Below are 23,999 nucleotides of genomic sequence, written 5' to 3'. Positions count from 1 at the left end.
GACAGACATAATCAGGGAAAAGTAAAGGAAATTGTTTYTAGGAATTTGCTTTCTGGTGAAGTTTTCTTATTTTTCAAAGTTTCAGCTCTGGAGAAAAAGGATAAGTATGTTGTATGGAATATCAAATATAGGTAAGTAAAAAAAAACAAACAAACAAACAAACAAAAAAGGAGAAATAGCCAAACAAATACAAGTACAAAGAGTAATTCCTTGAGCATAGCAGGGACTGGGTACAAACCTGGATTCAGCTTTCTCTGTCTCTGTGYTTATGTGGTTAATTAGTCCAATAATGGCTCTTTGGAGCTGGAAAGCATTGCTAAGATTTAGCAGGTGCTGGCTCTGGAAAGGGACAGTCAGGTCCAGGTGCTCTGCTGGGGAGCAGCCAGTGCAGCAGGTGGCTTGGAAAGAGCAGGTAAGACAGAAGCTGAGGGCAGCTCAGCAGTACGGAGCAGGTTGAGCCTGGGGCTGGCTGCCAGGCGGGATTGGAGCCTGCTGGAGAGGCAGGTCAGGGATTGCCCGGAGGCAGGCGGCCAGGCGGGTGCTCAGCACTGCGGCTCTGGCTCAGGTGTGTGTGTGGCTGGGTCCCAGCAGGGCAGTGGCAGTGGGAGCACAGCTCCAGCAGGGGCCAAGGGCAAGAGGCTGAACTCGAAGGGAGGGTCCTGGCGAAGGGTGGGCAGGGGCTGCTGATGCCTTCTTCTGTCAAGGCCACCAGGTGYGCTGTTCGAAGGTTGGCCACGTGCCCAAGCAGCCAAACCCCACCAYGTGCACAGGACAATGTCCTCTGCACCCTGCAGTACTAGCAGAAGTGAATTTCATATATTTAARATGCATTTACCACGTAAATAAGTTTACTCAGTTCTTGATGTGCAAATCGGAACAAGTTTAGCAAGAACTGTTGATGGTACACAGAAATTCCAGAAAACTGACAAGGTTAGGTTCTGAAGATTGCACAGACCCCACTGGGGAGGCTTGTGTGTGCAGCCAATGTGGAGTGTGGGGGAAGCACAACCTACTTAATGATAATGAGTTTTTGTAGCAATGCTATTTCTGTTTTACTTTAGAAACAGCGTCTGTATTAGAGTTGCTTCGTTCTGTGGCTGTTGTAGAGCTGTTGGAGTTTTTGTTGGTAATAATCTCCTATTTTCATAGTAGGTTTTGCAAGGCATTCTGATTTACTTGATTATACTGCCCATTTCTCTGACTAGCTATTCTGCTGTGTTTTGGGAATGGGACGGTGCTGCACCTTGCATTTGTATTGAAAAGGTGTTTATTTATCTAGTTGTCARACTACAGTTCTGTATGTATGTTCATTTCTCTGTGGTTGATTGAAAGGTGAAGTTGGTGCTCAACTTCAAATTTCTTTCTGCAGATCAAAAAGAAAATAAATTTGAAGTCTTCCAGCCAATTGCTTATCAGGGCAAAATGTCTGTTTAGTTTTCTTCAGTATTCCCTCCAGTTCTTTCCCACTAAAGAAAATGGTATTGATTTTTTGGATTTGAAACCTAATAGTTTCTTTAATGCTTGCAGGAAGGGATTTCCATTTTTCAACCATCTAGGAAGAGGTTTTATGTTAAATGGAGGTAATGTGGTTGAAAAGATGCCTACTTTACTTGTAAAGACAGAATCTGAATGTTATGCACAGGATCTGCTGGCAGTTCGCTGTCATAAGACTGACAGCTAATTTTTTCAGAAGCTAAATCAGCTATTACTTTGTAGTGAAAGTATGCTAATTGGTATAGTCTTGCTGTGGTTAAAGATCAATAATTCATTGAAGAGAACAGATGCTCTTATTTAAAGGAATTCACAGTTAATTTTATTGGAAAGCTATAGCTGAAGATTAAAATTTGTAAACACAAAGGTATTTGTCAGCTTCTGCTGCTTAATGTTTTTCTTTGAAGGGGAAATCCTGGAGTACAAGTGCTTTGATATGGCAGTAAATGATACCTTAGCTATGAAGACTGGTGTTTGATTTTGATTTTAAATGTAATTAAACTGTCATAAACTAAATGTGATGCTGTTGCCTTCAGCTGAGCTGTTACCTGATTTATATAGATACTTAGAAAATAAAAATTCTCTGATCTTGGAAATCATTTTTTTTAGGAGATTTAAAATACCACAAAGGGACTAGGCATATATTTGAGGCACATTAAATGAAAATTGGTCACCTGGTCATTCTTTGCATTTGAATTATTATTTAGGTAGAAAGTTTTGTGTCAAGTTCATGCAGCAGACTGAACCTTGGCTACTATATTATAAATATCAGTAAAATAAGTACACACACCCCAGTTATACAGTAGAGCTTTACATAGGTAGCATTCAAGAATTGTTCTTTTCAAAGTATTTTATAAATATTGCCTCAAACGAAAAGAAAATGTATATTGTAGGAAATTCCTGGCATCTGTCTCTGACTTATTCTAATTTGCAGAGATTTCAGATCYTCGTTTGTATAAAAGCACCACTGTTATTTTGATAATCACAAGCTTTCCTAAATATACAGCAGCACTCTTCACTGAAGATCTGGATAGCTGAGTCAGTCTCAAAGAATGTATACAGGCAGTAACTGTGTTCCTACAGCTGTTTGCTTGTTTTTTCCTTACAAAAAGGAGCTGAAAGGGAGAATTACTATTCAGTAGTGGAGCTGCAGGTTTATTAATAGACTTCTTTTTTTTCTTGTCTTTAAATTTTGTCATTACCTTTTAGTACAGAGTGTCCTCACTGACTACTAAGTAGCTTATTAAAGCTGGTTTTTAGATGTGTTTTTTTATTCTATTTTCTTCTTGCTGTTTTCCCCTTTTGCTAGCATGCAGATGGGGGTGGGGAGTGGGAAATAAGGGAGAGAGCATGTTCCAGAGGATGCCAGGATGACTTCAGTTATTGGATGGCTGCTGTCTGATGGATGGAAAAAGGAGGAGTAAACCTTTCATTCTGCACTGACAGAGCTGAAACACAGAAACCCGATTTACAGGTAAGGGTGAAAATAATTCCTGTTATGAAAATCTAATCTTGATCCTTGCCACAACATTTCTTGGATATAAAAATGCATGTGTAAGTATCTTGCTTGTTCCTCACAAATGACTCTGAAGCAGCTTTTTACGTTATTATTTCTCCTGCCTAGGAGGTTTAAACGGATGTGAGATCCATAAACAGTGAAATCATAGGCATGCCTGATGCTGGCAGCTTTCTCATGTGACAGGATACGCATTGCATCTCATTGATGCCAAAGTTGCTCAGTAAGCTGTAGGGAGAGAGGTCATTTTGTGTGATGGAAATACTCACTGTTGAAAATACAGTGTATGCTACCCACAGGAAAAGAGTGCTGGAAGAACTAAAAATGCTTTCTTTGGATCTGAATAGGACAATGAAATGCTTCTAAAACTGTCTTATTCAGTGTTGAGCAAACAGCAAGAATAGCTCCTCAGAATAACTGAGAGGAATTTTATCATTTTTTTGCATTATTTTTTGGTTAGGAATGAATGTGGTTGATAACTCAGTTATAAAATTATCCTTGTCATAAAGGAAAAAAAGATGCATATAATTATGTGTATGAGACAGATAAATCTTATAGTATGTACAGCCTTTATGTCCATGTTTTTTAAATTGTTGAAATAGCTTGCTTCTGCAGAATTTGTGTTAGCAGCAGCTGTTAGTTCACACAGTCTGGAGATGGCAAACAGCAAATAACTTACTTGGTACCGAAAGTAGATTTGTTTATCTAGTCACATTAGATGAGAATATAGGACTACAGGCAGAAGTCYTGGCCCCATTGAAACAATAGAATATTTTGATACTGGCCTCACTGGGGAAGGATTTCAATRAGTCAGCTCTCTATTGACTTAGTCTATATTTTACATGGAGGAAATAATTGTTATACAGGACACTTTTGCTGGTTTGAAGCAAAAATATTAATTTACATAAATAAATTGTGATTATCATTGATTTGAGTGTATATATGTTAATATMTCTAAAATGGTGGAATTCAGTTTTAATAGATTTCAGAGATTAAAATCAATAAATGCATTAATCCATTTTTGTTGTATTCACTGAATTAATTCCCTTAGAGCAGACCTAAAATTATTAAAAAGTTACGTCATGTAAGAAAAACTGGAACAAGTCAATAGAACTCTTATGAGGGCTAAAAAGGACTGGAAGAAGCTTTGTCCTCTCTCCACTTATTTATGTACCTTACCGTCTGGAGGGGTATCCTTTCCTCCTAGCTATTCCTTCAGAAAATGGAGCCTGGAATGTTTGCTAAAAAAAAAAACATAAAAAAAAAAAAATCAACAATTTACCGCAAATATCAGTGATTCACCAAATTATTCTGAAAGATGATGAGCTGTCGKTTTTTTTGTCTTTTTTTGTTCTTTTTGKTTTTTTGKTTTTTTTTTTGTTTTGTTTTACTGGAGAGTAAACACTGGTAAATATCCCTGTGTGAAACAGTTGAGTTGCATCCTAAACATTTGTTATTTGTAGGTAATGGATATGTATCTGAAAGCGTAAGCTCATCTGTTAAATTACAGTCTCAGATCTGTGTATTCAAATAACTTTCCCCCATCAAATGAGAAATCTGACTCAGAAGTGCTCCAGTAACAGAGAGGAGCTGATAAAAACAGAGATGTAGTTCCACATGTGTTTAAATTATTCTGTCTCCTTGGAAACGCTGCTGCTGCAGATGGATTTGGCTTTTGGTGGYTAAAAATATCTACCGCTTAATAATGACAGCATGAAAGATACTGAATAAAACTACTGTGCTGTCACTAGTTTTAAAGTTCACTAATGATTCAGGTATTCTACATGAACTACAGATTTGCATTTTCTGTCCAGCATTCACTGTCAGCTGCTGCCAGCATTCACCAGCTCGGTGGAAATGAGATAAGCTYATTAGACTTGGTTGGAGACCCTGCTGAGAAGGGAGCATGTGAGTGGGAGGTAGACTAGATGAAAAGTTGGAAAGCAGGTAGAAAGTTGGTTAAAAAAAYTCATGGTGGTGATGCAGGTATGTGTTGTATAATATTTGAAGATACACAGGCATCTCAGGGAAGTCTATGATAGAAAAAGTATGCTTAAGCACTGCCTTTGTAAGTTAACAATCTGTAAATGAAATAATTTTTTTCTTTTATTTATTGCATTAGTGAATGCTTCCTTATCAGTTGTATTTGCAGGTGACTGAAATATCATACAAACCATTCTAAGTAAAATATTAAATCGCGTTAAATGAAAGCCAAAACCTATATTACTAAAAGTTTGTTACAAGCAAGAAATAGCATTCAATTGCTCAGCATTGCTAAGAAATGTCATCTTTTAAAGAATTAAAGATATTAAACAGGACTGGGCCCAGCACTGATCCCTGGGGGACTCCACTCAYGACTGGACACCAACTGGATGCAGCACCATTCACCAGCACTCTGGGCCCATCCATCCAGACAGCTCTTAACACAGCAAAATGAGTGAGAGGAAAGGATCTGGTATCTTTCATTCTATATGAGACTATTAACGTGTTAAMAAAGCAGGTCATTAAATGGATTATAGAAGCTTTTCTATGAGCCTTCTTGAGAATAATTAGTTTTCAGCTTTGGTAAACAAACCTGAGTTGCTTTAATTTTAAACCTCCTTTTCCTATGTATGTAATTTAAGATTCTATGGAGATAGTAAGTAAATCTAAATATTATTTGAGGAAATAAAGGTGTGATACATTGCTGGAAGTACATCTTTGCTTTTTATAATGGTAGCCAAGTTGTGACAATTTGACATGAATCCTTTGGTTTTTGGATATGCAAGCAGAAGTTCTCATCTGGTGAAAATAGTAATGAGAAAGTTTGTTTCAGATTGCCTGTGATGTCTAGGTTTTGAAAAATAGTGATGATAACATGGAGGAAGTATTGTGGCTTTTTTTTTTCCCAGGTTTGGTTTGGCCTTTTTAATAGTAAGTGGCAAACAGATGAGCTGAGGCTTCTTCCAGCAATTTTCAGCATTGCTTTCTCATGTGTAAGGAGAATTCTGTGCTGTACAATTCACATGAGACCACGTAGGTGAAGACAATGTTACCATGCTTGCCACTCTCCAAAAASCCTCCAAACTATCCACTCGTCTTGTTTCTAAACTGTACTGTCCTAAAATAAGACATTTTAAAAGTTTTGTCACATASAAGTAGAACTGTTATTATTAACAATTGTGGCCAGAACAAGGTTTGAAATATTTGGTCATTTTTTGCCTAAAATTTGCCTCTATACTCCCCTCTCACCACTTGACATGCACACACATCCCTTAATGGAAGAGTTGGTTCCTGTCCTTTTAGAAAAAAAAAAAAAAAAAGAGGAAAACCTAGTTCAGAGTGAGTTTTGCAGATATGCTTCAGTATGGTTTTGTGTTACAAGTTCATACTGCTGCTCTTGGAGTTCAGATGATCTAAGTTTGGGCATGTTGGGTGTTTTTGTGAGTTTGTTTTGTTTTGGTTGATTTTTTGAAAATCTATTAAACACTACATATTTCAGCACAGAGAATGGCTACCTGCTGTGTCAAGATTCAGAGAACATGGGGCACAAGAGGAGAGCTGTTTAATTCATGCTCTCTAGTGGCTTTGGTGGCAATGGTGAAGGAGCAACCAGGCTGTGTTAAGACAGCGTGTAACGGGGAGCCGAGTGCTGTGTATTGGGGCCGGAGAGGTGGGAAGGCCCCTTTGGCATATACCACTCATGGCCATGCTGTTCTTTGGCAGGAGATAAACACAAGATATCCTGCCATGYTGTGCAGTTCCTCTGCAGGCAGGGTGCAAGATTGCTGTTCCTGAAAGAACAGAGTGGAAAATCAGCACTGAAATAGAATGAAGGGATGTTGCAGTGAGGCAATTAGTATTACTACGTGGGCTAATCTGGGCAAAATTTATACTGAAGGCCACTTACTTCTAGACTTAGGAAGTTGACAGCATTCCAATCTTTATTACAGAGTTGGACCCTACTGCCTTAATGTAAAGCTGCTGTGCCAGATACACTACTGCCAGTCTCAGAACTTCATTCCARTTACTGGGAAGGTGCTAAGCAAGTTAAATGTTGTGTGTCCTTTTGCAAAGAGACGCAGTAAAGATGTGTTGTTAGTATGCTGTCTTCCAGATAACAGACAGACCAGTTCTTCCCAACACCTGCATGCTCATTCTCCTCTAAAAGTCTGTATATCTATAGAAATCAATAGGACTGACTAATGTCGGTAACAGTGCTTTTCTGTTTTCTCATCTAAATTTTAGAAAAAGTTGTGACATCTCTTGGCCAGACCTTTGCTGTGAGCAGTCCAGCAATAGTCTAGTAGTGAGCCGATTCTGGGAGGTGCTTACAAACTTCAAAATTTCTTCTGGGATACAGATAGTAATTTCTGTTTTCTTTAAAAACAAGAAAAGAAAATCTTCCACAGAGATTTTGGGTGAAGGGATTTTAATTGACGAAATTTCATTATGAAATTTCAAAACTTAGAACAGACATGCCCAATTCCAAATCTCCATCAATGTTACCTGAAGACTTAGGAAAGGACTTCGACGGGTGCTGTTGACTTCTAATGTCCAAGATGACTTATATGTAGGTTAGGCATTATGAACCTGAGTTTGTGACCCAGCTTCAGGATGTTTTTCTTCTGAATCTTCTGTTTCCCTCTAGGACTTGGCTTTCACAAGCTTAGAAAATTTTTCTAAATGAAACACAAGCTCAAACTCGACAGCTTCTGTGGTAGGCCCTCTTGCTGAATTCCTCTGAATCCCTTTCTAAGAGGTTGCAGCTCCATTGCTGGAGACCTGAATTCTAAGGTCATGGGTTCCTGGTTGGATTAATACTGTCTCATACTCATTTACTTTGTTCTCTGAGGAGCATGCTGAGAGAAAACTTAAGAAAACTACAACAGAATTTTAGCTAAGARTTGGAAGGCCATTGCTGTATGAAGGTATCTTGCACTCGGTGTTGAAGAGGGGGATATTTGCATGCTTGGTTCACGTGGGACCATGTGAGGTGCTTTTGGAAAACTCAGGGAGCCATGTCTATCAGCATCTGTACTGCTTGTAGATGCGAGAGGTGAACATATGCCAGCATCATTTCTGCATTTTAAATTCACTGCCAGTAGAGCTAGGTGGCATGTGTTAGAGTGTGCAACAATGTGTAGGCAGTCTAGAAGATTAGTGGATTAGTACTCACGTGTGAAATCAGGAGTACTGTAAAGTGATGGTATAGAAACACTGCRAAGAGCAGACTTGGCAGGATTTGGYGTGCAATGCCAGAACAGATTTCCCAGGTTGAATTGTGCAGTCTTATCCTGCAGGTTTTACTTGGTGCCGTGAATTTAGCTAGACTGAAGCAAAAAGTCTATTTTATGTTTGTGTWAGTTGACTGCTGTTGTAAGCAAAAATATATGAGTAAGATTATACTAATGGTAGTCCCTATGCCTATCCAGTGTAGTCTCTTAAGTGGAATTAGCTTGCTATGTRTTTTTAAATTTTACAGATTGTAGTACTGAAACTACCAGAGCCTACCTTTGGCAACTGGTGCTTCTGATTAGAGCTGCCAAATACAGCAAAACATGTATTGCTAACATTAATTTGAATTCAGAACAGCTGTTTGATTCATGCTCATGTACCTCTGTTGTTCACTGTTTGCAAGCATTCATGCAAATGRTTTTTTGTTTGCATTAATGCAGTTCTTTATGTGAATAGTCATTTTCATAAGCAAGTAATATTCTTTGTGTGAATGGTGATGTCACTGTAGGTGCTTTTGGGTTTGACTACCCCTCCCCTCCCAAATTTAAAACTGTCAGTTACACAAAGAGCAGAATAATTCAGTGCATTATATTGAGCCAAGCAAGCACCTTGATTAGTTCACAACCATCWCTGCTGCTGACATTTATTTAGCAGGTAAGAAAAATGTCTTTTAAAAAATGTACAAGCTAGGAAAAGCTTGTTTGCAAGCTAAGAAAAAGACTTTAATTCAAAAAGAGCATTAATCACAACAAATAACCCAAACATCTCTGCTTGTGAGCATCAATATTCATGATTTGACTGTGAAATTATTTGCCAAGTCTCCCTAGCATGTTATAGTACATGCTGACTGGCCAGTGGGTGGGAGTTGTTTGTGATGAGTACTTTGCAGTAATGTTTTATGAGTAGCATCTGTTTTCTGCATCCTCCAGTTCAGTTTGCAGTCATTTGCATAGAAGCTTTATATGTTCAGAAGTGAATCTGTATCGCTGCTACAAACTTAATTTTTTTCTGTATTTTCAGTTAATACATTTGAGACAAGGARAATGCACTGTGACACATAGGAGAGTTATTTATTTAATGCTTGCCTTTTATGTTTGTTTTTATTTTCAGATAATAATTTTTATTCAGGTAGATTTTATCATTAAAAGTGATCAAGTCTCAAAAAGAAATTAGTACAAAATAAGGTTTTATGCATGAACCAAAGAAATAAATAGTTGGATTTCTTTCATCCTGTCCCTTGACCCCCTCCACGCCAATGTATTCTTGAGATTATTTTCCTCTTGATTTTTCCCAGCTTAAGTCAATWACTGATTTCTATAGTGAGGTTTTTCTCTAAATCATGAAGATATATAATTTGAATAGGGTTGTATTTTATTATTCCATTTAATTTTTTTTATTTTTCCTGCATATGGTACGTGCTCGATATTTATGTCTTCACAGKTATGCGCCATACTTTTTCAGTTTCCCAGATGATGTTGTAGGAGCTGTATATGATAGCGCTGAATTTTGCAAAACGTTTATTTGAAGATTTTGGCTAGGATGAATATATTGTTGGATTTGCCATTGTGACTTGTCCTGGTTTTGCCCAGGACAGAGTTCGTTTTCTTCTCAGTAACTGGGTCAATGCTGTGTTTTTCAGGTTCAGTATGAAAATGATATTGACAACATTGTGATGATTGGTTGTTGCTAAGTGGTGCKTACTCTRAGTCAAGGACTTTTCAGTGTTTTATCCTCTGCCAGTGAGGAGCTGCACAAGGAGCTGGGTGGAGCATGGCMAGGGCAGCTGACCTAGACTGGCCAAAGGGATGTTCCATAGCATAGAATGTCATGCCCAGTATATAAATTGTGCATGTGCATCAGTGAGGCACTGAGCATATGGCAACTTGAGTTAGGTTTTGTGGAACAAGTTTGGCAGTTATACTAGGTTATCATAGCATCGTAAGAGGAATTTTCTCATGGGAGCACAGGTAATGAATGCACTGTCACCTGTCCACTCACCCCATAATTTTAACATCCCTCTTTCTAGGCCTTTCACTGGGATTTGGAGATACCTGCTATCTAAAGGTCTGCTGCAGTGAGATTGTTACCAAGATTTTCTAAAATGTCCAGCCTTTTTAGGTAGCAAAGAAAGTCAAAYCAGCCAGTCTTTTACATTATTTTAATTCATAAGTTCCAGATAGTACTGTGACTGAAATATATTTACCACATTAATGTGGGAATTTTGTCTTCTAGTAATAACATATTGCCTCTGAAATTTTTAAAAATCRGGTGCCTGCCAGTTATCTGGCATCGTAGGAAGGCAAAGCCTGTTGCCATGGAGCTTTGAGGACTTGCTTCACCAATCAGCATAGCTTCAGCTATAACTGGCTAAACGATCTCATTGTAGGGGTAGTTTCATCAGGGTGGAGGAAAAGTACGAAATGAAGGAGGAAAAAATGTATGGCAAGTGTTTAAGAAAGGGATATCCTTCTCACAGCCCTTTTCCATCATATGCTGCTGTTATGTCAAGTTGTCATTTTTTTGAAGAATCCTTAACTCTGTCAGGAATTGGTGTTTGACCTAGAGCTTGTAGCAATGTGTTAGTTATTTTCCTTGCTTTAATACTCTTCCCTCTGTTTTAACTTTATTTTGCCTTGCGGTGGACTAGTGCCACACAAGCATGGGTGAGGAGGATGGCAAAGGATGATGTATCATGTCGCAAGGATTTTTTTTCCGTTGGAAGGATATATCTACAAACAGGAAAGATTTCAGTGTCTGCTTGTTACTCACTTGTGTGAATTGGAAGGATGCTGCTCCAAAATCAATTGCAGCTACTAGACAGCTATTTATTAATYATTGGGAAAGGTCTGTTTCTAATTGAGCCTTTAACGCCAACTTTTGCTGTTTTTAACTAAATGGATAAGTTTGATGTAGCTGATCTCTTTACCTGTAGCTGGTGGTTATTTTTCAGCCTCTGAACCTGTTTTTCAGCTGAACCTCAGTGGTGTCTTAGTAGAAGTCCAAGGATATTGATTAACCATCTTGCATTTGTTTTTCTTAGTCATGCAATTGTTTGGTTCCTGTAGTCAGATATAGACTTCTCTGTACTGGATTGTATATCTACATACATTTGCTCATGTTTTTTCAGTATTGTATACTTCTGTGTATATAAGAGGATTCCCATCCTAGATAATGGTACCCTAAATGACTTGTGTGAGCAAAATTGTATCACTGTGTAGTTACATTACCCTTATGATTCCTCCTATCAGATGTGGAGTTTATTTATAGTTTAGCTTTTGATCCATGTGTTGGAAATTTTACTTTTGTTATTCTTTGGTGCCTTGTCCCATTAGACCCACCTCTAGCATCTTCTGTTCCATTGAGGTTGGATTTGGATTCCTTTGTGACTGCAMTTGCTTCAGTTTGATTCCTCAAAATCTGAATTTACTTATTCAGTTGTAATTATGGTGCAGGACAAAGAACAATACAGTTGAGTTCCCTGTCGTGGTTCCCTGATTGTGCACTTAGGGAACCTGTAGTGATATCACTAACGGTTAGAAATTTGACTGTTGCCATGTCTCTGGCATGAATCTCTGTCATCCACTGGGATATATCACACARTGAGCAAAGAGCAAAATAATGCTTTCATAAACAGTATTGGGCTGTGTGTCCCATGCGTATTATGTCCTAGTTCCCAGAGATGTGGATCTCRCTCAGGTACTGCAGGATGCCTGTGTAAGCAAGGCTATCAGACAGCACATGCCTTGTGAACAACTCTGCAGATGCACCTCCTTCTGAAGAATATTGGCTTATGGAGCAGCATCTGTTTATACAGATGTTATTCTAAAGGGATCTCCTGCTGGTACATGTTGCATACAAACAGCTTTAGTTATTCTTTAATCTGTGTCTCTGATAGCTATGCTCTTGAGTAAYGGAAGTGTCTCCTTTTCCTCATGTAGCATATTCCTGGGGAGATTTGGTAACAGAGAGATTAGAATCAACAGTTGTCAGGAAAGTGGCAACTCCTAAATTTGATCACAACTACTTTGTCAAACAGCCTTCTCAATAATATTCCTGGAAGAGGTTCAGAACAAAAATCCAGCAACGGCCACACTAAATATATGTAATGGATAACTATACTTTCTTTGTGTTGTGTGGTCATACTCAGGTTCTGCAATATCCTTTATCTCCTGGCTTCTCTTGACCAGCTAGTTGGGTGTAGAGCTAACCTGTGTCATATCAGGATCCTGAGACCATTTGTTATGGCTCATTATACAAATCATCTTAATGAAATGGCTTTGTTGCAGCCAGATTGTGGCACTTGTTGCAAATGTAGGTGATGCTAAAACTAAGCAAATTTAAAACACGCTGGTATAAAAAACCACATTTTTCTGCTACTTGCTGTAAACAATTCTGGTTGTTGACACTCTCACGATGTCMAGCAACTTTACTGATGTACAAGACACCATTTAGTCATCCAGTCATTGTGTGCTTTCACTGGTGGGAGACAGTGTCTGACAAAAGGACTTTTGTCTGGAAGTCATTTCAGGGTATGAAATGAGCTCTTGCTCTGACTGGCTGTGCACTAATGATGATCACAGGTACTAGATTTGTCTCGCAGTGCAGTTATGACTTAATGTTCTTTGGACCTGGAACTTGACAACTCCTGTTGCCACAATTTCAATGGTCACACACWTGCATTTGACTTAGGTCTCACTTGTATGATAAACTCTTTGTCAGCTCATTTGTCACTCTCTGCACTGAGATGTTTGAGTGTAAGCATTTTCTTTCTCACACTCCAGCTGCTTCTTAACCCTCTTCTACAGTCAAGCTATAATCCTGTGGATTTGATATTGCAGGCTGTTGCCATGGAAATAATGGTGATTTCACAATTTCAGTGCTGTAAGCACTGCAGGAGACAATGGAAAAGGTGGTTGGCGAGAAATGTAGTGAGGATATGGGAGACAATTCAGAGGAATTGCTTCTGAACCTGTACTTGGGGGGTGGTTCTTTATAAATATGGGATTTCACTGTGTGTGTGCGTGTGTTCTTTTGTCTCTTTTTTTTTTTTTGTAAATATGTTTTTATTAGAGGTTGTTTCATAAAAATGTATTCTTACATTTTTGCAAAGGTTATTACAAAGTGATGCTAAATTCTCCTTTCTATGTCCTCAGAATAAAAATACAATGCTTTCTTTGCAGCTTATAGTAATTCGTTTTTGAACAAACGGGCAAAGGTTGAGATCTAAGTAAGTTCTGTTTGAATCATATATTTAGCCTGAAGAAATCCCTTTCAGGAAACCATTTTCTTCATAAATAATAAAACAAGCTGAGAACATCATGGTGAGCATATGTATTTAAAGCTGTCTGTGTGACTGACAGTATTAAACCCTAATATATTTGTTACTTAATTTTTAGCGTGCTTTGCATGCAAACAAGTTTGGTACTGAAGATCATCTTATGCAGCATCTGTTCTCAGCATTATGTCAGGGTTTCACATCTACACTGAAATCTTTCCTCTAAATCAGACACATCTGTAAAGGTAAAGTGAAGCTTACTGGGAGAAATAACTATGTTCTAAAATGAATTGAATTGGCAGCTTAACAAGCTGAAGGCAAGTGGCATCAGATGAGACTATTTGATACTATGAGCTTAAAAGCATCAGACAGCAGCCTTTTTTCCTCAGCTATTTACAGCAGTATTTCACTGATTAACATAGAGAGTAGATATTATCTGTAACTTTTAACTTAAAATATTAGAATTAATTTTCAGTCTTCAGTAGGATGTAATCAGTACTGAGTGTGATAGTAAACTATTTTTTAATTAAAGATAGRGAAAAATTGTTTCAAGCTATCAAAAGTATTAAAATTATCCAAAAATTGCTTAAAAATTTTGATATTTTTCTGTTTGGTATGCCATAAATGGAGATATGATGATCAGCTGTTATATATGAAAGAGAAACCRTAAGACATGTTCAACATGACTCTGGCTTTGTTGGGCAATATTAGGAAGTCAAGTTCCTAAGCATAGATCCAGTCCTTTGATSCTTGTGTGAATGGAAATAGTGTACTTGTGTACCAGTACTCATAWCTGAATTTCAAATGCTAGGCAAGAAACTTCTGAGTAAATTAAAATGACAAAATGAGCTAAAGCTGTGTATGTAGGGCCTGGGCCTGAAAAGGTGTGAAGTATCTCATACAGCTCTCAAATCTAATTGATCGTGGGCATTTTTTAGTCCTGAGAATTATATAAATCAGACCTTTAAAGTAAATCAAAACAGAGAATGAGGTTTTTCCTGGACTATATTTATTACAGAAAAGTTTTTGTCATGTAATGTTTYCCTGTGCCAAGTCAGTTTCTAAGAGTTGTGTTAAGACCCATTTTTGATGAATTACATTGGCGTATTATGCCTGGCCTAAATATGTTGCCATAAATTAATATATATATATATATACACTATATATATATTAGAATAGAGTAGCATATAAATAGATATATTTCTGTATGAGATTGGTTATAGAATTTCATTTGCCCTGGTAGAATACAGGTAGCATTTACTTTCTGTCTTAAAATCAGTGAGATGATAAATATACTGATGATATGGTGTGGGKTTTTTTGATTCCTTCTTGGAAAAGTTGTTTAAAACTCTTGGTTAAGGAGCCATTTAGCTGCAGGTAGTAGTATCTGATAGATAGGTGAACTCTTTCATGATAAATGAATTGGCAGACCTGCACCATATACACGTGTTTCAGTGCCTCATTACCTGTGTTCCTGTTGCAGGTGCATGTTGACAGCATTGCAGCAATGAGTGGAATTTTAAAGAGGAAGTTTGAAGAAGTTGGTGGAACCTCACCTTGTTCATGTGTGTGGGAATCAGATGATGACATTTCTAGCAGTGAAAGTGCTGACAGTGGAAGTAATGTCCATCCATCTGCTTCTAATCATTTTACTCGTAAGTACTAAAGGGCTGTCTAAGGCATAATGGTTTTTTTTATACARGCTAAGAAAGGTTCATTTTACTTGCTAGAAATACAGTGAAAGCTATCTTCTTTCAGTTTTAAGTATTTTGTCTGTTTTACTACATTTAAATGCTGGCACTGTGAGGAAGTACTTATTTTTGAAAAAGAATKATTTCTTCTGGTAATTGTTTCTCTGAAAATTTTTATGTCACAGTGAGTGTGAGAGCAAATTCCATATTTATGGTCTATCATTCACATTGAGTTAGTATATAGGAGAATGTCTTCCATTTTGGGTGATGATGTGGGTGAAGGGGGAATATTGACAGTAACTAATTTGAAGGCCAGTGTCTCTGTTTGGCTGTGTGTGTTCAGAGTTCAGAGTGGCATACACAATCTGCAACAAAATCTGATCAGTCATCTTCCCACCTGAGCCAATGCAGCCATACAGCTTTCAGTCATTTTCTTTCACACATTACACGAGTAAACAGAGGAACAAAATCATAATCCTTCCCGAGAGWGTATTTCTGGTATAGTTACAGTATAATTTTATATAAGAAGAATTTTGTTGCAGTGATTACTGCAACAGATTGCTGCTTACTTAAGATTTTTCTGTGGCTTTGGAATTGCTCATTATGCATAAGAACACCATAAGAACACTGTAACCAGATTCTGATAGTAGTTTTCAGATTCCTGTCCTCTGTAGTGGCTATTTTCTGTTATTCATCAGCTTCTGTAAAACCCAAATGCCAAATTTATTAGCAGTCAAAAACCTCTAGATGTCAAATGGAAACCAGTAAGAATATTTGCAAATAATGATTTCTTGTGTGAGGAAGTTGCAGGATTGAGTTGCATAATGTTTGGTTATGGAGGAAAGCAAGAAAACATGCCTTGCTGTTGCACACAACTCTGTCCTCACTTGTGTATATGCTATACACAAAACAGCAGGCWTTTAGAATACGAAAGATGTTTGCTCTAGCCTCATCTGAATTCAGTGTAAAATTCTTATCCCCTCAGTCCACTTTATGAAGTAATGTGTTTATTCTGTACATGTATTCTTTGAAGTCTGGTCTCATACTGTGTGCCATTCTGCTGTTCAGAAAAATCCAAAAATATTGTTACAAATTCTTCCYACTCTTATTTATCAGTACATGTGCAGATGCATTTCTTCTTCGAGGGACTGCTGAGACACACAACAGCAATCTAAAAAATCCTCTATTATGTCATSAGATCCAGTAAACAGTGTCAGTACATGGTAATTCTTTGTGATAGTAGAATGTTATAACAATATTTTATAAGCTGCATGTARATTAAGGCTCTTGTTAATAATTAATACTCAATATTATACATTAATATTTATTTTCCTGTGGTAGTCTGTCCTATACAAAAATAAATGTGCATACCYAAATTATTTAAATGACTACAGTAGCCTTATCTTGATTTTCTTTTCCTCAGTGGCATCTATAGAAATGAATGTGCCTTTTTCAGAATTAATGATACAAGTATGCACGCATGTATACACATGTGTGTGTGTGAGAAAAGAATAACTATATATGTATATATGATTTTTCAAAAGACATATATGTATGTGTTTGTGTACATATATATGCACATGTGAAATAAATGGAGTAATGGCATACAGAAGCCTAGAGTGATATTTTAAATGTAAAGTCCGTGACAGTGCCATAAAACTGCAGAGTCAGAAGCTGCAGGGTTTTATACATATTTTTGACTAGGGTCCCAACCATGGTAACTGAAGAAATAYATTTGTCTCTCTCCCCCTGAAGTTTAGGCATTTGTGTGAATTAGGCACTTTTCTAGTAAGAATCCTGCATATAATGCAGTAAGAAAATACATAATGCTGTTCTTTTTAAGGAGATTTGATTTGTGCGGKTTTTTTTTCCTTTGTTTCTTGAAAAAAGTTTATTATTTCACTCATCGGCTGTCTGCTGGTTATTTTACTAGAATCTGGATTTCACTTTGCTTTTAAATCAAAACTTTTTCCTAAACTCATGGTTAGGAAGTTTAACGGGCAAATTTTGCTGTCTCAAACTTTATCTTAGGTGCTGCTGGATAATTTCTCTGTGTACCTCAGTTAAACTTCCGTAGGCTGCTGAAGCAATTATGCTCACCCTAATATTAAATGTAATCCATAAGCAGGGCTGGAATGCAGGTGTGGTGTGAGCATCTGAAGTTGTTTAGCAGGTCTGGAAAGTGCTCGATGCAATCATGATAAAACAAAGTTTATTCAAGACAATTCTAGGAAAGTATAGAGAATGCAAGTACCTGTTTGCTCTCTATTCAAAATATGTGTAGCTAGTTATTTTGAAGCAATATATTAAAGGAACAGAGGGATGTTAGAGGGAACCAGCTGCAACAAAAAGAAGTCCCTTAAATTTGTCCATAAAACTTAAATCAAGGCTTCTGAGATAGTTATTTTAAGATCTGAGTACTTCCACATTAACATTACTGCTTTTCATTTCACTTGTAGTTAAACTATTCAGTTTGTTCACATGCAGTGGAGCCAGTCCAGTAATATTCCTGTGTATTGTAAGTATTTTCTTCTCAGCCGGATGAACTCAGTATAGAGGGCAAGTGTTTGCAGTAAGGCAGCCCTGACAGTTGGTATTATGAAGTGTCAAGTGGTTCCAGTAAAAGGCAGAAAGAACTCTGGTGTTGGTGTTTGTCTATGATTTAGCTCTGGGAGATGGAAAGACTCTTGTAGCCTTTGTTAGCCAGGAGTAGTTACGCTTTACAGAGTTTCATGTCAGAGGGAAAAAGCCTGAGRTAATGCTTGGAATGGAACTGAACTACCTTGTGTGGGGGAGAGGCCTGCAGATAGAAGTCTTTTTCTGAACAGCATTTGTAGGAGACAGAAAATAATGGCAATATGGATTTTTGAAGTGGTTTGTGTCTGTTTGAAAAGGCCAAAAATAGGATCTCAGGAATGCTGAGAAAACTGATCAAAAGTCCCTCCAGGCTGTGTGATCAGAGGAATTCAGATCAGAAATTCAGTAWGCTTGCGCTGAATGTTTTGAGAAGAGTCTGTTTGCTGTTAATAKAGCCAGTGTGTAGAGCAGGAATGATAAATGCTATTACTTTCCAGACTCTGAACAGAGTTTTTAACAATAATACCCGTTGTTATAATATGCTTTCTTAATTTGGGAAGCTCGTTGACTCCCTGGTTAAATTCATAGAAACATCTCCAGCACAGAAACCTGAACCTCCAGACATTTTCCATTGCCCTGTTGTTATATCATGACTGACTTCAGTTTTTACAGTTTCTATGACAACTGTGATTTTTTGATTGGTAAAGAATCAAGTGCTAAAGGATTTTTTTGAGCTGTAAAGTATTTTCCCATCAAAGGAGTACAGTGAAAATATCAAGATGCTTTTCGCTAATCAGTATTGAAATTGAATTGCTGTCTAAATGTGGATACCTGTTTGTGGCAGACTCCACATACACTAATTTTTCAGATTGAACAGATGAGAAAATAGCCCTATCACAGTTGACAAATAACTTTCTGGAAAATTAATAATRATTTATGCTTACAATTTAAGACATTCTTATTTTTCAAATCATGTAGTTATTGACATTCCCAGGTTAMTCCTTAAAGAAAAGCACTTAGCAAGACATGGTTCAAAGCAACACAACTGGATTGTTTTCTGAGATTCTTAGACAATTTTTGCAAGTCATCAGCAAAATGGTACTTGGGAACTAATGATGAAATTACATTAGATGGGAATAAAAAAAAAAGAGATGAACGGAATGCACTGGTGAACAATTTGTGGTTACTGGGGAAATAGAAAGGAGCTAATAAAGAACTCATCAGGGTGGAAAGACAGCTTGTTGACTATGTCATGTATGAAGGAAAAGAGAGAAGGAGGTTCCCTGAGATGAGCTTGACAAGCAACAGGGTGTTTTTCAGTAAGAGCAGGAAAGCAGTGGTAACAGATTTTACTTGGTAAATATGTCAGCTTGCAGAAAGGGCTACAGATTGGCTGGCTCAAAACTGGGAAAAGAGCGGGGGGGCTAATGAACAGAATGAGAACGAGCCAGCTTATCAAGATCAAAGGAATTTAATGCTCTGGGAGTTTGCAAATTCTTAGTCATTGAAAATGACTCATCCTCTTTCACTACAAAGATGTATATGGAACATATTTCAAAAACAAATTAGAAAATTACTAGGAAATGTTGATTTTGATTCTACAGAACATCCGGATCTGGGCTGCATTTATTAGTTAGAGAAAAGCGCCTTGCACTAAGAACATACGCATAAGGCCTGGTCTGTATTGAGGAGTGTGCACTGTCARTGGGTCTGGAACCATCTTTTGCAGGCAATTCTGGTATCCTTAGTTCAGAATGATGCTAACACAATGTATGGGATTCTGTTTGCAGATCAGCTGTTGTCCGTAAGATTTGATAAAAATTTAATGTGGTGGTTAGATATTGTCCTTGATTTGTTCTATAGAGTTAAAATTGTACCACATCATCCCTTAGCTACTGGTTTCAGACTTTTTATAGCAGCTGCTATCTCTAGATGCTATTACAAAATGTGAAATAATTTTAATAACTTTACAATCTAATTTATAAAGTCAAAGAATATGAAGTTCCTTTTWTCTCTCACCAGTGATGCAAGCAGTTTTAGAAATGCAAAATCATGATGACCATGGCTTTTTTTGACAGAGAGGAATGAATATACCAAAGCTCACAGACTTCAAAATTCTTTCAGAAGATTTTCYTTTTAGCTAACTTCTAGCTTGGATTTTAACTAGTCTCAAGTAACATCCTTCTCTGGAGAAATTAWGAGATTGGGAAGTAGGTGTGTTTTATTTTAGTGAAGACTTGCTCCATGGTCTTTGTCAAATAAGATCAGAATTTTAAAGATTAGTTTCTAAGGGTAAAAAAAAAACTTAAGATGTCTTGGGTACTAAAAGTAGCTGTCCCATTTTTCAGAGACAAAGAAGCATTGTGACAACATTTGGATACCAGTGAAAGCTGTGGGTGGCCCGATACCATTACACTAGCTTCTGTAGGGAAATAATTGGTGAATCAAATCGCAAAGCAGGGAAAAAACAGATTTTTCTGTTACCAGTTTATAACTATGAATAGATTCATTTCTGTCTGAAAAAAGGTTTCATGCTTGCTTTCTCCAGACTGCTGTATCCTAATGCTCATTCCTAGTGAGAGTCCYAGTGGCCTTAAGAAGCTTTCTTTGAATTGCTTTATGTGCTTTTGCAAAGCAAATGTAGCTTCAGAAAGATTATTGCAATATCCTCTCTCCTTGTCTACTACCATCAGTACATAWTCTGCATTTTATACTAGTTTACAATTTTTCCTACCAGTGTATGTAAAGATGGCTTTAAAGATGTTTTGAAATTTAAAGCCAAATTTGATTCAATGCTTTTAACAAAGTATGTTGTCTTATTGACCTGGTTGGATGGGACCCTGAGCAACCTCATCCTCCTGGGGGACATCCCTGTCCAGGGGTGGGAGGTTGGACCTAGATGATCTTTAAGGCCCATTCCAAACCCCACCATTCTGTGATTGTTCATTATAGTTACATTAGAAAGTAAACTTTCTAAATAATTTGAGCCTGTAGCATCCTCAGTACAGGAGCCATTGTGCAATGTTTTCTCCTTAGTGAACGTTGGTCTGCTGTTCTTTGCTCTGATTCAGCAAGCACTGATTTAGCAATAGGGGTGACTGAGTGGAGTTAACTCCAGAAGGACAGCAGTATAAAGGCACATATTCTACTGGTAGTGGATCTTCTTTTAGAAGTCCCTACCAGGGGCTTGTCCCTGCTCAAAGCTTTTTTTCTCTATCAGTTGATACAGCTGTTGTTTGTATGAACATGCTGTAAGAGATCTTAAGCCTCTAGCAGTGAKCTGGGAACAGCCTTTTGTGGGGTTTGGCTTGGTTGTTCTTTTTATGGTTTATTTTAATAGACTAGCAGTTCTGCTTGCAAAGCAGAATTAACAAGCAGATGAACTTAGTAGTTTTATCTTCATAATGAAACTGTTCTAGTGTTTACAAGAAAGATGCAAATTTATTTTATCTTTGTTTTCAGTATTATCAGCCTTCAGTGGTGGAGTTCGTTACTGTGATTTTTTTAAATGTAATTTGTATTCTATTCTGACTGTTTTGCTCTGGGTACCTGGATCYGCTTAAGGTGAAAGCTTTCTTTATCTTCATACAGAAAATACAGAATGACTTTCTCCAGTTGTTTACTGACTTATAAGACAGCAGCTACATACAGTAAATGTAGGACTGTAGKGAGGAATGAATCCATGGAAATTACTGACCCATGGGCAAAGAATTCAAGAACTTTGRTTGATACATTATGGAGAAAGAGAAGTATTCTGCTTACCAGAGGCTATATTAACTTCTTGCTTTCTTCTTCTCCAGCCTTGTCTCCCATATCTATTGGTAGTSTTATTGAGATGTCCTGATGCTCATGGTACTCCCCTGGTGCGCACCAAATGTGAAGGTGTATTGAAGGTCCTGATCTTTAAAGGAATGTAAAGAAATTGAGTATCAATTCTGCCAACACCCCTCCGCCTTGTAAAATACTGTAGTGATGTTTTCAGCAGGTGCAGTTAGGAGACTATAAACAATTTAATTTATTTGAAATTTGCCAACTTAGTGAATTAAAAACAGTTACATTAATCGTTTGATTCTAAAGCTSTGATGGAAACTAGACACCTTTCACAAGCTGTCTCTGTTCCATGAGGGTTTGTCTGTTTGGCTTCCCAGCAGTCTTGCTGTGGTGTCTTCTGTTCTTCTACCTGTTCATCTGTCTGTTTTGAACTTCCAAGAATTTAAAGCAMGTGAGGGGATGTGTTTCTTCATTGACGGTATTCAACAATATTGATCATCATTCTTTTGTTCACTAAATATGCAACATTTTTGGTGTTCTGATTGTGTATCTGAATGCTGATGCTACCCTACCACAAYGTATTTTTAGTACTAATTGCATTAAGGCATGTGGGTAGCATCCAGATCTCAGTTTATGTTTCAGAGTTTTTATAATACCTGTAGCAAAAAAAMCAAAAAAACAAACCCAAAAGAGCCCCAAAGAGCCCCAACCAACCAACCTAAAAGAAAAGAAAACAAACACCCCCAATACAAACAAACAAAAAAAAAGGGAGAGAAGATAAACAGCTCATTAATCTGAACTTACATAATAGTGATATGACTGTTCTGAAGGGAAAACTAGTTAGCAGTTATCAAGGACATTGGCTTGTCATCCTGTTATTTCCCAGTTCACTATCAAAGCCAATTAAGACTCTTTTTGTAATGTGGAGTCTCTTGTATTTTAATGAATTAGTCTTCAACTATGTATCTCCCAGAGTAATAGTGATGAGAGAGTTTCACCATCAAACTGATTGAAGACTCAATGACTTCATCCCAAATGAGGCTTCAACTGTTATCTGTAGCTCCAKCCTTGTTACATGACTCATTTTCACTGGGTGATTGTGTGCAAAGTAATAATAATATGCGAAACCATAGCCCCCACTTGCAGTGAAAATACTCAATACACTGTCACAGGACTTGCTGTGAGATGATCAAAGACAGTTTAACCCAATGGCAGTGCTTGTTGAATTTCTGAGTGACTGATGTTTAGTGAATTGCTCCATTTAATTTTTTTTTTTATATTTACAACTTCTTGTACAGCTGTTTCTCTCCATTTTGGAAACTCCAGGCTTGAGATACAAAACCTAGTTTTCAGTACCAAAAAATCTGTTCTTTGTCTGTATGTYTTCAACTGTTTATCTGAGTATTTTGTTGAGACAAAGATATTAGGAGATATTTTTGAAAATATTCGAACAGGAGTTTTGTTTGCAATTAAACTGATGTCAATGCCAACCYCTTTCATACTCAGAGGTATGATTGCTGGGAAAAAAAGCAGCCATAGGCTGTGGTCATCTGGGGAGCAATAGTTCAGCAGTGGTTACTACGGCAACCATAGGTGACCTACATTTTACCAAAAAGTGATCATGTGTCTTTTTGGTTTTTGGTTTTGGTTTTGTTTTTTTTTGTTTTTGTTTTTTTTTTTTTTTAATGGAGAACACCCATTGATTTCTATGACTATTTTTCACCTTTTACACATTGTTTTACTTAAATAATATTCTTAGTTTTGAGTGATGAGTGTGGAATAGATATAAAAAGTTTTGAAGCAGGGATTCCATTTCATTGTTACACTGCTATTTAAAATTAGTTGCAATTTTTACCTTTCCTGTCATGCCTGATTGTATATTCTTAGGAAGAAGGTAACACAATTTAATTAATTACAGTTACATTATAATAAGGGGTTATTTGTATGGCTGCCAGTGTGTGGTTTATAATGGCTTGCAGTAGAAAGACCTGTGAATTTATCTGTTTCATTAACATTACAAATCGGTAAGCTACAATATGAAAAAGCTACCCAAACTTTGGACTTTGAATAAGCATCAAAAATGCTTTTGGCTTTCGTAAATTCAAGWTGTCATTGCCTTTAAGGAAGTGAGAATTTTCTCAAAAAACGAGAATGTTCTTCAAACAGACACAGAAGAACAGCTAGGAGAGAAGACGAAATGTGACATTTCAGATAAAAATYGATTTAGCATTTTAAAGGTACATTTCTCAGAATGAGACTAACACAAAAGGGTAGGTGCTGGGTCAGAACATGTGCCCAARGAAGTCATTAAATTTTGTGATTTGTCTAGAATTTTGGCTTGCAGATGAGCCAGGCCTGGATTTTTTAAAAAATTAGTTAAAACAGGTTTGAGTTTTTTGTGTGGGGGGTAGTTTTTTTGGTTTGGGGTTTTTCCTTTAAAAATTGTTTTCTTTGGGTTTTT

The 23,999-nt window shown here is 37.2% G+C and overlaps 1 protein-coding gene across 1 annotated transcript in view; it reads left to right on the top strand.

The window, feature by feature from the left end:
- CSRNP3 (cysteine and serine rich nuclear protein 3) overlaps window positions 1–23,999 on the top strand; it is a 96,873-nt gene that overhangs the window by 13,595 nt on the left and 59,279 nt on the right. The window contains exon 2 of the mRNA XM_057371733.1: window positions 14,983–15,154. Within this exon, the coding sequence (XP_057227716.1) occupies window positions 15,007–15,154 (148 nt within the window). The 5' untranslated portion in view covers window positions 14,983–15,006. The remainder of the gene's footprint in view (window positions 1–14,982; window positions 15,155–23,999) is intronic.

The sequence above is a fragment of the Malurus melanocephalus genome, unplaced genomic scaffold (assembly GCF_030028575.1).
Source record: "Malurus melanocephalus ecotype Western Australia unplaced genomic scaffold, MMel_1.1 scaffold_155, whole genome shotgun sequence".
Taxonomy (NCBI): domain Eukaryota; kingdom Metazoa; phylum Chordata; class Aves; order Passeriformes; family Maluridae; genus Malurus; species Malurus melanocephalus.
The sequence above is the reverse complement of the archived record's forward strand: the minus strand, read 5'-3'. Positions and strand labels throughout refer to the sequence as shown.